At 45.8% G+C, this 16668-nt stretch overlaps 1 protein-coding gene across 5 annotated transcripts in view; it reads left to right on the top strand.

Moving 5' to 3' along the window:
• Positions 1-977: 977 nt before the first annotated feature.
• LOC310758645 (Golgi-associated RAB2 interactor protein 3-like) overlaps positions 978-16668 on the top strand; it is a 29337-nt gene continuing 13646 nt past the window's right edge. For 2 of the 5 annotated variants that reach the window (XM_083605447.1, XM_083605448.1), the window contains exons 1-3: positions 4165-4290; positions 11105-11262; positions 14021-14190. In XM_083605447.1, the coding sequence (XP_083461573.1) occupies positions 4173-4290; positions 11105-11262; positions 14021-14190 (446 nt within the window). In that variant the 5' untranslated portion in view covers positions 4165-4172. Of the gene's footprint in view, positions 1163-4164; positions 4291-11104; positions 11263-14020; positions 14191-16668 lie in introns of those variants that run through there. The other 3 variants (XM_083605450.1, XM_083605449.1, XM_083605451.1) reach the window with 3 other exon arrangements.

Raw genomic sequence — 16668 nt, 5'->3', positions numbered from 1 at the left:
CAGCCACGACTGGACCTAATGGTCAGGGGTCCCTTTACCTATGACATACCAGTAGGAAGGTTTGTGCTTTAAGATCTAAGAAACCAACACAACCCAGAAGTCTACCAGCAACACTTCAGTTTTTCAACCCTGTAGATCAGGGGTCAGCAAACTTTTTCAGCAGGGGTCCGGTCCACTGTCCCTCAGACCTTGTGGGGGGCCGGACTATATTTTGAAAAAAAATATGAACAAATTCCTATGCCCCACAAATAACCCAGAGATGCATTTTAAATAAAAGGACACATTCTACTCATGTAAAAACACGCTGATTCCCGGACCGTCCGCGGGCTGGGTTTAGAAGCGATTGGGCCAGATCCGGCCCCCGGGCCTTAGGTTGCTTACCCCTGCACTTGAGAGTTTCTCACAGGTGTCTGGTGGGCTTTTATAAGTGTGACAAAGTTATTGCAACCTGGTTAAGAAGAAACAACAGGCTCCCTCTCTCTCTAGCATCAGACAGCAAAGGGAAAAAGAACACAGGACAATAGTCCCACTTCACGGAACACTGTAACACAAACATCCTGTCTCCGTCACTTCCCAATCTGTGGAGTCAAAACATACACTGTCATGTGAAAGACCAAAGTCCCATGACTGCAATCATGGAGCAGGAATTCTAACAACACACACCCATCTGCTTCAGTCTCAGAGTCTGAACTGCTCCTTGTCGCCGACTCTCCCTGCCCACCAAACCCTGTTGCCCCTTCAGCATCCAACACCTCCTCCCAGTCCTCTCCTCTGAGCTCTCCTTGGTGTCCCACCACCAACCCCCTGGCTCTGAGCCTTCCTCCTCTGGGGGTTCCCTTGGGGGTTCCCTAACTGTTGCCTCCAACCAGGGCTCCCTGACAACTGCTACCGAGGGCAAGGGGGAAAGTCACATAAAGCCATGATGTGATGCAATGGTGGGATTGTGTGACATCACAATGGTGGTGCAGGAGGCGCCGGGGAGAAATGAAGCCCACCACACCCTTGTCTTGGCTGGACGCAGTTCAGCTCGCCTGCTGCAGATCTAGGAAGAGCAAACCCTTCAAGGCATCCCAGTAACTTGGTCTTGTCCCTAACGGTGAAGCTGAAGACAGTTCTGGAGCCCTGGATTTATTCCAAGCAGGGAGAGACTTACATCCTCCAGGTATGTTGAGCCCTTTTTTCTTGTCTCTGGGAAGCCCAGAGGAAACTTCGCTTTCCTGATGTTTGTCCCATAGCAACTGGCATTCCAAGGTCCGCTGCGTCTGAACCAGTGGTTCCCAACCTTTTTTTTGGCTGTGCCCCATCTCTAAAATCCTGATCCTCCCCTCCGGTGACATATAATTCTTATTATTCAAAAAGTGAACTCCTATTCACGTGGAGGAAACCTAAGAGGCCATTAGTGTTTCTGTGTCCAGGGCAGCTGTTTACCAGCTCCATCTGGTACGCAGGCTGAGACCCTCCCTGCCCACAGACTGTCTTGTCAGAGTGGTGCATGCTCTGGTTATCTTCCACTTGGACTACTGCAATGCACTCTACGTGGGGCTACCTTTGAAGGTGACCCGGAAACTGCAACTAATCCAGAATGCGGCAGCCCTGTTTAGGGAAGCTTTTAATATTTGATGAATTACTGTATTTTAATATTTTGCTGGAAGCCACCCATAGTGGCTGGGGAAAACAGTGTACTGGACTGAGGCCATTTAGGGCTTTAAAGGTCAGCACCAACACTTTCAATTGTGCTCGGAAACGTACTGGGAGCCAGTGTAGGTCTTTCAAGACCAGTGTTATGTGGTCTTGGCGGCCGCTCCGAGAAATGAAAATAAGTAGGAATCTCTGAACAAAGATGGTACCACTCTTGCATTTCAGTGGGGAAACTGTTTTTATATTTTATTTTCTTACTGCTTCTGCTTCTTCATTAAGAACGGAAAGTGCAGAATAGCAGCCTAGCTGCTTTGCAGAGGTGGATGGGAAAAGGCACAGGCCCTGGAGGGGAAGTGGAAGATGTGTTGCTGGGTAGAGATGTTAAGAAGGCTTCATTTTCTGTTCTGCCCTATATTTGACACACGCATCACTGTTTCCATTCCACTGCAAGTCATTTTCAACCAAAAACTACATTATTAATATTGTTCTCTGTTGCGGTTAATTTCTATAACTTATGTAATTAATGAGACAAATTATGTCAACCAGGTTGTCATTGCGTTAGTCCCCCTCACTCAATGCAAATGAGGGGGGCATGTAATCAATTACTTATCATTTGGGGACTGAAAGAAGCAGTGACATCAAATAAAGTTCACATTAATTGGCTGGGTTTCCATTCTGGACGTGGGGCAAATAAGTGAAGATTGGCAATTTCCATTCCCATCAGAATTCTCCAACATCCCTCTTTGGGGCAAACCTCCTTTCTCCCTTGCATGTTTCCCGTTTCAAACTATTTCACTATCCTGCCCCACAAGTCCTTTTCCTTGATCTGTTGGCACTCAGCTGTAATTAATTGCTTTCTAGAATGAGGTTTCCACACCTCACACACTTCAATTAGCTACTTAATTAGCAGACTGAACTGCAAACAGCCAGCACTTTATTCCAAGTGCAGCTGAGTAGTTTCTGACTGTAATCCTGTAAGGTTGCAGTTTTGTGGGTCTTCCTTCTCAGCGAGCACACAGAAGTTCCAGCTGCAATTCTCTAATCCAGTGGTTCCCAATTAGGGGTTCGGGAACCCCAGGGGGGTCTGCAGAACACACCCAGGGGGTCTGCGGCCCCATCCCTTGCCTTCCCCCCTCCCACAACTAAATTTTTGTCATTTTCGCATGGTGAGACCACATACCCACTTTTATTTATTGTTTGAAACAAGCACTCATATGCCGCCGGCTCACGCAGCATATGATATAGACAGCCAAACACTGAACATCAGAAAAGCAAATTCAAAAGAAGCATCGCTTCTTTTGCTCAAAAATAATGTGGATCTGTTTTAGCACTGTGCGGTTTTTCACTATACAGTGCTACCTCTGGTTGCGAACGGGATCCGTCCTGGAGGCCCATTCACAACACGAAAAGGCCACAACCTGAAGCGCTGTATCTGCGCAGGTGTGCGACACAATTTGGCGCTTGTGCGCATGTGCGAGCGGTGAAACTCGGAAGTAACCCTTTCTGGTACTTCCGGATCGCCACGGGACGCAACCTGAAAAAACGTGACACGAAGCAAACGTAACATGAGATATGACTATTGGCAAAAATCGGTTTAGAAATCACACCGTGATAACGATTTTGACCTGGCAAGATGCAGAAATATATGGCTCCTCGCGTGAGGGAGAACAAGGCAACCGATTTCAAGGGACCCCCAATATCGTAAGATGATTTCAGCTTCAGGGCAGCCAATTGCGAGGCTCTGATTTCCCCTCATGCAGAGAGAGAACAGGGCAGCTGGTCACCCTCACAAGGCCCCGTGTCCAGAGGCGAAGCGACCTGCTCCGATACCCAGAGCAGCACTCATCCCAGGGGGCGTGACAAGTGTCCCAGGGGGCGTGGCATGTATTCCACGGGGCATGGCATGCCGCCCGCAGGGGGCGTGGTGTGTGTTCCGGGGCGTGGCACACATTCCAGGGGCGTGTCTAACATTCCAGGGGTGTGGAACAATGCTTATTATTGCATTAGGATGGAAAGAAAAGGATAAATGGACAATGGAAAAATGGAATGACTGTGTTTTTGAATAGATACAATCTGATATATTTGAACAGGTAATGACAGAAGATACATGGGAAAACACATGTCAAAATATTTTGAATAAATGGACAAGTTATAGGAATTGGATAGCACGGGGGGAAGCCAAACCAAGCATCCAAACTAGGATGAATAATCTGTGCACATGGCTAAAGATTTGAAGAGAGAACAAGTTTTGGGGGGAGTGGTAAAGGGGAGGGAGGAAGGGGAAAAAATTAGGATAAATGAGTAGGGACAAAAGTATATACTGTTATGTATAACTAATAGGAGGAGGATTTTGATGCATGTTATTGTTAGATTTTCAACTGAATAGTTTTTTGGTAAGTTATTCGACATCCCTGGATGAAAGTGTGATGATAAAGAATGGGGGGAAAACAAAAAAATTTAAGAAACAAACAAACATCTAGGTCAGCACACGAAACCCTCAAAATCCCAACACTTCTGACCTTTCTATTGTGCAGATGTCAATTTTGTCTAGGATACCAGGCTTTCAAAGGGGAGAAAACAGCCGGCCGAGGTCACCTACGTCAGACAGAGAAGATCATAAGGGGAGAAAGGCCTATCTCCAAAGCCATGCAGGTGAGCCAAGGTGCTCTGTACCTAAGAACATGCACAGGTAAGAAGAGGCTGCTGGGTGATGCCAATGACCCATCTAGTCCAGAATCCTCATGGCACAAGGGCTGAGCGGATGCCTGTGGGAAATCTCCAAGCAGGATCTGAGCCATAGCTGTCAACATTTCCCTTTTTTTAAGGGAAATTCCCATATTCCGAATAGGATTCCTCACAAGAAAGGGAAAAGTTGACAGCTATGATCCGAGCACAAGTGCAACTCTCCCCTCCTGTGGTTTCCAGCAACTGAGATTCAGAAGCATTGCTTCCTACATCTTTGTTTTTTTTATAATATATTTATTAAGGTTTAGGAATTTATATAAAACAGAAAAAACAGAACAATGAAAAAAACCAAAAACAATAAAAATACATACAAACCAAACAGAACACATACAGAGCAAGTATAATTTCCATCCCTTATATTCATAAAACTTACTTTCCCGACCTCCTCATACCTCCCCTTTCTGTATTCCATTCTCTAATTAAGTCAATTCAGCAAATCCTTCCCCTAATTTCTGTATAATTTTTAACCTTTCTTTTCTTAATCACATAATCATTACAGCTTTTAACCACTTAATTTCTGAATCAACATCGTTCTAGCCTTCAATAATTTTACAATGTTTCTTAAGATAGTCCTTAAATTTCTTCCAATCTTCTTCCGCCGTCTCTTTTCCCTGGTCTCGAATTCTGCCGGTCATTTCTGCCAGTCCCATATAGTCTATCACTTTCATCTGCCATTCTTCCAAGGTGGGTAGATCTTGTGTCTTCCAATACTTTGCGATGAGTATTCTTGCTGCTGTTGTAGCATACATAAAAAATGTTCTGTCCTTCTTTGGCACCAATTGGCCGACCATACCCAGGAGAAAGGCCTCTGGTTTCTTCAGGAAGGTATATTTAAATACCTTTTTCATTTCATTATAAATCATTTCCCAGAAAGCCTTGATCCTTGGGCATGTCCACCAAAGGTGAAAGAATGTACCTTCAGTCTCTTTACATTTCCAACACAACGTTTCCCTTTTTTTAAGGGAAATTCCCATATTCCGAATAGGATTCCTCACAAGAAAGGGAAAAATTGACAGCTATGATCCGAGCACAAGTGCAACTCTCCCCTCCTGTGGTTTCCAGCAACTGAGATCCAGAAGCATTGCTTCCTACATCTTTGGAGGGAGAGAATCTTCTTCTTTGGTGATCCCTCGTAGCTGAGTAAGATTGTCTTCCATGAACACGGTCTTAACAGTGAGTTAAGTCCATTTCTTCCCCTTCTATTTGCCAGGAGGTGATGGGACCAGCGGCCATGATCTTCTTCTTTTTTATGTTGAGCTTCAGACCATATTTTGCGCTCTCCTCTTTCACCCTCAATAAAAGGTTCTTTATTCCTCCTCACTTTCTGCCATCAAGGTTGTGTCATCTGCATATCGGAGGTTGTTGATATTTCTTCCGGCAATCTTAATTCCGGTTTGGGATTCATCCAGCCCAGCCTTTTGCATGATGAATTCTGCATATAAGTTAAATAAGCAGGGAGACAATATACAGCCTTGTCGTACTCCTTTCCCAATTTTGAACCAATCAGTTGTTCCATATCCAGTTCTGACTGTAGCTTCTTGTCCCACATAGAGATTTCTCAGGAGACAGATGAGGTGATCAGGCACTCCCATTTCTTTAAGAACTTGCCATAGTTTGCTGTGGTTGACACAGTCAAAGGCTTTTGTGTAGTCAATGAAGCAGAAGTAGATGTTTTTCTGGAACAGTAAAGGTAAAGGGACCCCTGACCACTAGGTCCAGTCGTGGCTGATTCTGGGGTTGCGGCGCTCATCTCGCTTTGTTGGCCAAGGGAGCCGGGGTACAGCTTCCGGGTCATGTGGCCAGCATGACTAAGCCACTTCTGGCGAACCAGAGCAGCACACGGAAATGCTGTTTACCTTCCCGCTGGAGTGGTATCTATTTGTCTACTTGCGCTTTGACGTGCTTCCGAACTGCTAGGTTGGCAGGAGCTGGGACTGAGCAATAGGAGCTCAGCCTGTTCAGGGATTCGAACCGCCGACCTTCTGATCAGTAAGCCCTAGGCTCTGTGGTTTAACCCACAGTGCCACCCGCGTCCCTCTGGAACAGTAAAGAATTACTAAACTGTAATCAATAAAAATAACGACAAGTCACAATGCCCATAAAATTATTTTTATAAGATATCCCTGTCCTTGTCTTATCCCTTCCCAGCTGCTTCTTCTGTTCCCAAAGTCATGGACTGGGAAAGGCTCTTTGGGCTGGAGGGGGTGGGGCAAGGCAGGTGGGAAAAGCCATTGCCGCTCTCCTTCCCCTAGCCGGTGCCCTCCAGATGTTTTAGACTACAACTCCCATGATCCCCAGCCAGCACTCTGCTGGGTGTTGTGGGCCCAAACATCTGGAAGACACCAGGTTGGCTGCCCTACACGGTGCAGAACAGATGCTGCACAGTTGAATCCATAGATCCTATCTCTGACTCTCTCCCCCTTTGTGTTACTGCTACGATTGTAGTGTGAGGACAGGTGTTGATAGGAAATGTCACTGTTATAAATGGTGAGGCTGGATTCATGCTTTATTTGTTGGCTGTTAGACACCGCAAATATTTCATCGACCAGAGGAGCAGCCTTGCCAAGTCTGTCTCTGCAAAATAAAAGCAACAAAAACCCAAAAGTCTCGGAGCACCTTCATCACAAACAGATTGATTATAGCTTAAGCTTTCATGCGCTAGCAGCCTGATACATCATGCGCATGAATTGTTATCATCCTAGGAAGATGCCTTATACAGTGGTACCTTGGTTCCCAAACTGAATCCGTTCCGGAAAGCCGTTCCAAAACCAAAGCGCTCTAAAACCAAGGCGCGCTTTCCCATGGAAAGTAATGCAAAATGGATTAATCCGTTCCATACTTTTAAAAACAACCCCCAAAACAGCAATTTAACATGAATTTTACTATCTAACGAGACCATTGATCCATAAAATGAAAGCAATAATCATTGTGCTGGACTATGAAATAAATAAGACAGTATTGTAAGGTAAAGGTAAAGGGGCCTCTGACCATTAGGTCCAGTCGTGGCCGACTCTGGGGTTGCAGTGCTCATCTCACTTTATTGGCCGAGGGAGCCGGCGTACAGCTTCCGGGTCATGTGGCCAGCATGACTAAGCCACTTCTGGTGAACCAGAGCAGCACACGGAAACACCGTTTACCTTCCCGCCAGAGCGGTACCTATTTATCTACTTGCACTTTGATGTGCTTTCGAACTGCTAGGTTGGCAGGAGCAGGGACCGAGCAACGGGAGCTCACCCCGTCGCGGGGATTCGAACCGCCGACCTTCCGATCAGCAAGCCCTAGGCTCTGTGGTTTAACCCACGGTGCCACCCACGTCCCTTAGACGATGTAGATGATAAAAATTCATTTTTTTTTCTTACGTGCACTGATGATAGTCATTGTTTGGATGGGGGGCTTTTATCCATTTCTGCAGTCACACAATCAATCAGTAGCTGAACTGGGTTCCACACAGTCACAAAAACCAAGTCACAAAAACAAAGTCACGAGCCACAGTCACATGTCAGTCCCATAAAATGAGGAACAAGTCACAGTAAGAAAAAGCCACACAAACAAAAGCACAAAAAATAGCAAACCCAAAAGCTCCAAATATCACCTCTGTGTTGCGTGGGTGCTTGGGACTCAACAGCCGACAGACTCAACGGAAGCCCGATTAGCAGCGGAGGACTCGATTTACAAATGGAACACACTCAAAAGGAAGCGGTACATGTTCCGCTTCCAAGGCAAAATTCACAAACCAAAACACCTACTTCCGGGTTTGCAGTGTTCTATTTCCAAGTTGTTCATAAACTAAGCTGTTCTAAAACCAAGGTACCACCGTACATACTGTGTCAGACCAATAGTCTACCTCGCAGAGGCGGTTTTAGGGGTGCCATTTTTGACAGGGGGCCCTTGAACAATGATGGAAGTGGAACAAGAGCAGGCGCTGAATTCCTCTCCTCGCCCTACCTGAACCTGGGACCCTCTGCACGCAAACCACTGATTGTAGAGAAATATTGAGGATCCAAATGGTTGCGTGACTTACAAAATACAGCATGTGACAACTAAATTGCAGTTTATCTGTTCCACATGGTTAGAGAAACCATTCTGGGACTGCTTTATTCTCCAAAATAAAAGTGGTTGGGTTAAACGTGTTATGTGTGTATGTGTGCGCACATGCAAATAATAATAATAATTTATTATTTATACCCCGCCCATCTGGCTGAGTTTCCCCAGCCACTCTGGGGGGCTCCCAATCGAGTGTTAAAAACAATACAGCATTAAATATTTAAAAACTTCCCGAAACAAGGCTGCCTTCAGATGTCTTTTAAAAATAAGATAGCTGCTTATTTCCTTGACATCTGATGGGAGGGCGTTTCACAGGGCGGGTGCCACCACCGAGAAGGCCCTCTGCCTGGTTCCCTGTAACCTCTCTTCTCGCAATGAGGGAACCACCAGAAGGCCCTCGGCGCTGGATCTCAGTGTCTGGGCTGAACAGAACATCTTCATATACTTTAATAAGCAATTTATTATTTCCGGCATTTATATAACTCTTTTCAACAAGCTCCCAGAGCAGTTTGCAGAAATCTTAAAACAAAGAAAAAAATACGTAAAAAGGGGGGGGGATTACAGGATAAAACAGACATAGGAAAGCAAAGAACAACAAAAACCTGTTTTAAACAACCAAAACACACAACAGTCCAATCTTGTGTAGACATGGCTACTCAGAAGTGAGATCCGTTCAGTTTGATGGGATTATGTCCAAATAACTGTACCTAAGATTGCAGGATGAAACTCTGGACAAATGAAAAAGGTCTTTGCTCTCAGCTGGAAAGAATTTGGTTTCAGGCTGGAAGACGCAGCTGAAATGTCAACTATCTGGAGGTACCATCCAGTATGTAGGCTGAGACCCTATCTGCCTGCGGACTGTCTCGCCAGAGTGGTGCATGCTCTGGTTATCTCCCGCTTGGACTACTGCAATGCACTCTACGTGGGGCTACCTTTGAAGGTGACTCGGAAACTACAACTAATCCAGAATGCGGCAGCTAGACTGGTGACTGGGGGCGGCCGCCGAGACCATATAACACCGGTCTTGAAAGACCTACATTGGCTCCCAGTACGTTTCCGAGCACAATTCAAAGTGTTGGTGCTGACCTTTAAAGCCCTAAACGGCCTCGGTCCAGTATACCTGAAGGAGCGTCTCCACCCCCATCATTCTGCCCGGACGCTGAGGTCCAGCGCCGAGGGCCTTCTGGCGGTTCCCTCACTGCGAGAAGCAAAGCTACAGGGAACCAGGCAGAGGGCCTTCTCGGTGGTGGCGCCCGCCCTGTGGAACGCCCTTCCAGCAGATGTCAAAGCGATAAACAACTACCTGACATTCAGAAGACATCTTAAGGCAGCCCTGTTCAGGGAAGTTTTTAACGTGTGACATTTTACTGTATTTTTGGTTTCTATGGAAGCCGCCCAGAGTGGCTGGGGAGGCCCAGCCAGATGGGCGGGGTATAAATAATAAATTATTATTATTATTATTATTATTATTATTATTATTATTACCAGAATAACAGGCAGTTTTGGCAAGCAGCCTTCCTCAACCTGGTGCCCTCTGGATGTTGCTCGGATTACAATGCCCATCATCCCTGAACATGGGCCATGCTGACTTGGGCTGATGGGTGATGGAGTCCCACAGCTTCTAGAGGCCATAGATTCCTGTTAAAAAGTGTAGGGACAAGATGTCTAGCTTCTTCTTGCTGCTAAAACCTGCACCTCTCTTTGAAATCAGAACCAGTGAAGGTGGTGAAGGTCCTGTGTGAGTGTCTGGAGGAGGTTGGAGGATGGATGGCGGCTAACAGATTGAGGTTGAATCCTGACAAGACAGAAGTACTGTTTTTGGGGGACAGGAGGCGGGCAGGTGTGGAGGATTCCCTGGTCCTGAATGGGGCAACTGTACCCCTGAAGGACCAGGTGCGTAGCCTGGGAGTCATTTTGGACTCACAACTGTCCATGGAGGCACAGGTCACTTCTGTGTCTAGGGCAGCTGTTTACCAGCTCCATCTGGTACACAGGATGAGACCCTCCCTGCCCGGACTGTCTTGCCAGAGTGGTGCTTGCTCTGGTTATCTCCCACTTGGACTACTGCAATGCGCTCTACGTGGGGCTACCTTTGAAGGTGACCTGGAAACTACAACTAATCCAGAATGCGGCAGCTAGACTGCTGACTGGGGGCGGCCGCCGAGACCATATAACACCGGTCTTGAAAGACCTACATTGGCTCCCAGTACGTTTCCGAGCACAATTCAAAGTGTTGGTGCTGACCTTTCAAGCCCTAAACGGCCTCGGCCCAGTATACCTGAAGGAGCGTCTCCACCTCCATCGTTCTACTCGGACACTGAGGTCCAGCGCCGAGGGCCTTCTGGCGGTTCCCTCCTTGCGAGAAGCCAAGTTACAGGGAACTAGGCAGAGGGCCTTCTTGGTAGTGGCACCCACCCCATGGAACGCCCTCCCAACAGATGTCAAAGAGAAAAATAACTACCAAACTTTTAGAAGACATCTGAAGGCAGCCGTGTTTAGGGAAGCTTTTAATGTATGATGTATTACTGTATTTTAATATTTGGTTGGAAGCTGCCCAGAGTGGCTGGGGAAGCCCAGCCAGATGGGCGGGGTATAAATAATAAGTTGTTGTTGTTGTTGTTATAAAAAACTGCACTCTTTTGTATGTAACACTGAGGCTGTGGAATCTCCCTTGCAGGTGGCCGCATCCTGAAGTTCTTCCACAGCCCACATGAAAACATTGACTTCTCTTCTCTGACCCAGTCCCCAATTGAGACAGTTCTGCAGAAATACCTCGGGAAAGGAGAATACCCAAACTTTCGGTCTGTTGCCATGTTCGAGAGCAGCTTTTTCCAGGTAAATGGAACTGCAGAGAGGTGGCCTGCAACGACCTCAACTAACTCTGGTGCCCGGCATCCTATTTTCTGTGGCTCAGTGGCAGAACATCTGTCCTGCACGCAGAAGGTCCCAGGCTCGGTCATCACCAGGTAGGGCTGGGACAGTCAGTGTAGACAATACTGTGCTAGATGGACAAATGGCCAGCTTCGTCTGTTCCTATAGCTTGTCAGAGCAAGTTGCAGGGGCTTGGACTGGACAGTTCTACAATTCTAGGACAATAAAGGGAAATGGGATGTAAGAGAAGCTTTGGGAGCCTACAGCAGTAAGAGGGTCTCTCCTGAGGATGGAAGTGACAAGGTTGACCCAGAAATCATGTCAGGGCCATAGATGTCAACCGTCCCTTATTCGGCGGGGAAGTCCCTTATCCCAGCGCTGTGTCCCGCTGCTGTCCCTTATTGATTTCCCTTAAATTTCCCGGGTTTCAAAGGAAGCAGCTCCTCTCCCTCCCTCCCTGCCGGCCAGGAAGAAGGGAGGCTCCAAGTGTGTTGCTTGGCTGCGTTGCTCACCCAATAAGGAGTCTAAGAATGACTGGGGGGCGGAGCTTGCATGCTTTGTGCCGATCAAATTGGCTGCGTTGCCTGGGGACTCGCCTTTGCTCAGCGCTTCCCAGCGGAGAGGTGATGGTGGTTTTCCTTGCTGCATCCCCTTTGCCGGGTTGCTGCGCTGTGGGAACCACCGCTTGAGGCTTCGTTTGGCTGCTGGCTGGGCTTTCTGCCTTTGGCTCAGAAGTTGAACATACCTGTGCCCGGAAAATCCCTTATTTTGGCTGCTGATCCCTTATTTTCGAGGCTGCTGGTCCCTTATTTTCAAATCTGTAAGTTGACAGCTATGGTCAGGGCTGGTTCAGATGCAGGTCATCACCGAAGATGCAGAGGCGAGCAGAAAGGTTAACTCTTTATTCAAGGAAACAGTGTACAATGTAGTAATGCCTGCAGACAGGACTGGCCTCTCTGAAGCAGTTGCCAGAACTGGAGGTCTTTGCCTTCTACTTCCTCTAAGTCTCCTTCCCAGCTTCAAACTATGTGGGGTGTGTGTCTGTGTTCTTTGTTCTGCTACAAAGACCTCCGTGTCCTTGGAGACAAGGTTGAGCTTATACAGTAGGAGCAGCAAGCTTCTGCAGCCTGTCTCCTCTCCTCCTCTGCTTCATCTGCTGAATCTGAACTGCTTTCTGCACCTGGCTCCTCTTGCTTACGAAAGCCTGTTGCCTCTTCAGCATCCAACCATTCCTTCCCTGTCTGACGTGTCCTCAGTGTCCCACCACCACACCCTGGGATCTGAGCTTCTTTTTGTGGGTATGTTCAGGGTGGCAGGAGAGGATACACAATACACAATACAATCTGGCTTGTCCAAATTGAAATGGGTTCTAATACAGTGGTACCTCGGGTTACAGACGCTTCAGGTTACAGGCGCTTCAGGTTACAGACGCCACTAACCCAGAAATAGTACTTCGGGTTAAGAACTTTGCTTCAGGATGAGAACAGAAATCGCATGGTGGTGGCGTGGCAGCAGCGGGAGGCCCCATTAGCTAAAGTGGTGCTTCAGGGTAAGAACAGTTTCAGGTTAAGAACAGACCTCCAGAACGAATTAAGTTCTTAACCCGAGGTACCACTGTATTTTCCTGGTAAGACCCCTTGAATCCCTCCTAAAAGAATAAAGACACCACAGTCTTATTCATAAGGAACAAAAAGAAAGTTTACTCACGATCAGGCAGAGCAGAGCGTGATCCCTGAAGGCAGCCTTTAGGCTTAAAGTTACAAGCATATACAAACAGTTTTACCCCATATGTGGGTTGACCTAGTGACTGCAGTTAGCAGTCAGGGAAGTTCGCGGGATGAAAAGAAGATGGAAAATAGAGGGAGTGGCAGAATGCCTTGGCCTTTTACCAGGCCTTGAAAGCTCATGCCCACCCACTAGTCACATGCAAGGAAGGATGATCCAGGCCAGGAGGAAGTTTCAACTGGCTGGACCAAACATTCCCCTGCATGTCCACTCTAGGAAAACAAGGAATGCTGTACTTGGCTGCTCCCAGTGCATTACATCCCACACTTCTGAAGCTTCCCTAGGGATTCTCCAGCTGCTGCTGTCCACCACTCCTCATCATCCAGCCAGTCCCTGACAGATCAGCCTCCTAGTCTAATCTAGGAGAGCTTTTTTGGTTTTTTTTGGCAAGACCTTCTCCAACAGTTATGGTACTCTTGGTTATGGTAATCTTGGTCTTGAAAGACCTACACTGGTTCCCAGTACATTTCCGAGCAGAATTCAAAGTGTTGGTGCTGACCTTTAAAGCCCTAAACAGCCTCGGTCCAGTATACCTGAAGGAGCCTCTCCACCCCCATCATTCTGCCCAGACACTGAGGTCCAGTGCTGAGGGCCTTCTGGCGGTTCCCTCGCTGCAAGAAGCCAAGTTACAGGGAACCAGGCAGAGGGCCTTCTCGGTGGTGGCGCCCTCCCTGTGGAACGCCCTCCCACCAGATGTCAAAGAGAAAAATAACTACCAAGCTTTTAGAAGACATCTGAAGGCAGCCCTGTTTAGGGAAGCTTTTAATGTTTAATAGGTTATTGTATTTTAGTGTTTTGTTGGAAGCTGCCCAGAGTGGCTGGGGAAACCCAGCCAGATGGGCAAGGTATACATAATAATAATAATATATTGTTGTTGTTGCTGCTGCTGCTGCTGTTGCTGTTGCTATTGTTATTGTTATTATTTCTGCTACCCCAGGTGACGAAAAGGGGCCAGCAAATCTTCATGCACAACCAGTGCAACGAGGCCATCATTGGCATTGCCTCCACCAACATCAAGCTGCCATTACCCACCCTGATGTTTATTGCTCGCCCTGTTGTTGCTGGCCAAGTCTCCTCTGAGGACACAGAGGAACCAATGCTCACCAGGTAAGTTAAGGCATCACGTCCAAGTACTGCTGTGTTGCTGTTGTTTTGTCATTTAGTCTTTTTTTTTTAGTTACAGATAGGTAGCCGTGTTGGTCTGCCATAGTCAAAACAAAAAAAAATTACACCAAATAATAAACGGACATAAATCGGACATCAAGAATCACAAGACAGAGAAACCAGTAGGAGAACACTTCAATCTCCCAGGACATTCTATACAAGATCTCAAAGTAGCTGTTTTACTACAAAGGAATTTCAGAAATAGACTAGAAAGAGAAGCTGCTGAATTGCAACTCATTACCAAACTTAAAACCATGGAGAGACCTGGTCTGAACAAAGACATTGGATTCTTTTCTCATTATACATGACAAAGCCATTTTTCACCTTCTCACCCCTTGCTTTTTCCTGTAAGACCTATTGCAGTCGTTAAGAGTCGTCAACAGGCTCATCACAGCTATCTGCCAATCACCCATTCCCACCACCCTTCTGAGTAATACCCCTCCCCACCTTCTCACTATATAGAAGGATCTGGCAACTTCTGTTTCAGTGTATCTGAAGAATTGTGCATGCACACAAAAGCTCATACCAAGAACTAACTTAGTTGGTCTTTAAGGTGCTACTCGAAGAAAAAAAAAATATTTTTTTTAAAATGATATTTATTCAAAATTTCATCAATACATAAACACGAAAAAAGGAACAAGAAAAACAGAAAAATACAGCAAAAAATAAAACAAAAAGAAAAAAAACCAAAAAAGAAAGAAGAAAAATACAAATCTCAGATTACAACTTTTCATTTGCTTATTTCTTGAACCTCCTCACACCTCCCTTTTTGTATTCTAGTTTAATTTGTTATTCCAGCAAATTCTTCCCATGTTTCTCAATTTTAGTTTAAAAGATTAGTCTTCACAATCTATCTTATTTATTAATTCAACATAACCTTTCCATCTTTTAATATAATCTGTTATTCAATTTACCTTAATCTCTTTAACCTTATCTTATCATTAAAAATCTTAAAATTTCAAAGTTTACATCATATTGATACATATCTCCTTAAATCATTTCTGCTAAAGCCAATTTAGTTCCTTTCCAGCATATTCCCTAATATTTCGTTAATGTTACACTAATTCCAAAATTAACAAAAGAATTTCCCTTGATATCTCTAATTTTTATCCAACGTCCCTTCTTCCTGGTTTCGGGTCATGTCAGTCCTTTCTGTCCATTACATCCAGTCCATCAATCTGGTGTTCTTATGTCCGAGGCCCTTAAGTCTCTTCTTGGCCCCCTCTGCACATTTTCCTGTTCTTGTTTGTACTTACGCACTTCTTTATCTATTGTTGGTTTCTTGGGGAGTGGGTCTCCGGAGGGTTCCATCCGGTAATAATTTCCATTTTCCTTGGTCAGACTGGCCCCTTCCCCCCAGTCCCACTCTCCGTCGTCATCTTTGTAATCCAAAAAATATTTATCCAAAAGATAGTTGTTCACCTGTTTCATAGTCCCACTAGAGTTAAGGGCTTCCTTAACTTCAAACACTTCCCGGCACTCTCCAAGTTCAATCTTCCAACGCAGTGGCTTTTGTTCCTGCAGGACTTTGGGTCTCTCCATTTGTGTTGTTTGAGGAGTAATCACTGCCTCTTCCTTCTTCATCTGCCCTTGGACTTGCCTTGTCAAACCAGATTCCTGAATTGGTCGCTGTATAACTTCTTTATCCTTGTTCCCTGTTAAATCATATTCACTGGCCACAGCACTCATCAAGTCCAATTTTTCATGCATCAAGTTCATTTTCTCATACAGCTGCTCCAGCAAAGCATTTGTCATACCAAGGGCAGACACCAAACCTTCCTTCCAACACATTTCTGTTCAAGGTCAAACGGCTGGTCCCACGATCCAAATCTCGCAGCTGTAGAATCTCACAACAAACTGACAGGCTCCCTCTAGGGGACACAATTTCTATTTGTATCCATTTTTAAAATGTATCCAACAAAGAAGATTACTTTCGATTTCAAATCCTTTCGATTTTCAGATACTTTGTTTCTTTAAAATACAGAAATGCAGAAAGTAGCGTTGAAGTTAATTTGTTTCTCTCTTTTTTTTTTTTTTTTTTTGGCTATCTGTCAAAGTACTCCACTTTCAATCAATGGACGTCTCAAGCAATTTCTGTCCCGACACCCCGTCCCCAGGTTTGGGATGATGGAAACTTAAATTCCTTTACTCTCCTCCTGCAGGATTAAACAGTCAAATTCCCCCTCCCCCCTTTTCTCCTGCTTCCAAGGGGGTTTTATTGGTTGTGGATGCAGGAAATTTCCAACTTTAAAGCAGTTTTCCAGGCTATTAGGTTGCAAGGTCTTTGCTTCAGTCTATATACAAAAAGCAGAAGGCGGACTTCCTGTTTAAACCTTCCCGCTTCGTGCCTAATTCATAAATTTTGCAAACTTCTTGATCCAATTCTCCGTTTTTACTCACGGGTACTTGATTTAGGGTCCA

Source organism: Podarcis filfolensis (assembly GCF_964270895.1).
Source record: "Podarcis filfolensis genome assembly, chromosome: 3".
Lineage (NCBI taxonomy): Eukaryota > Metazoa > Chordata > Lepidosauria > Squamata > Lacertidae > Podarcis > Podarcis filfolensis.
The sequence above is the reverse complement of the archived record's forward strand: the minus strand, read 5'-3'. Positions and strand labels throughout refer to the sequence as shown.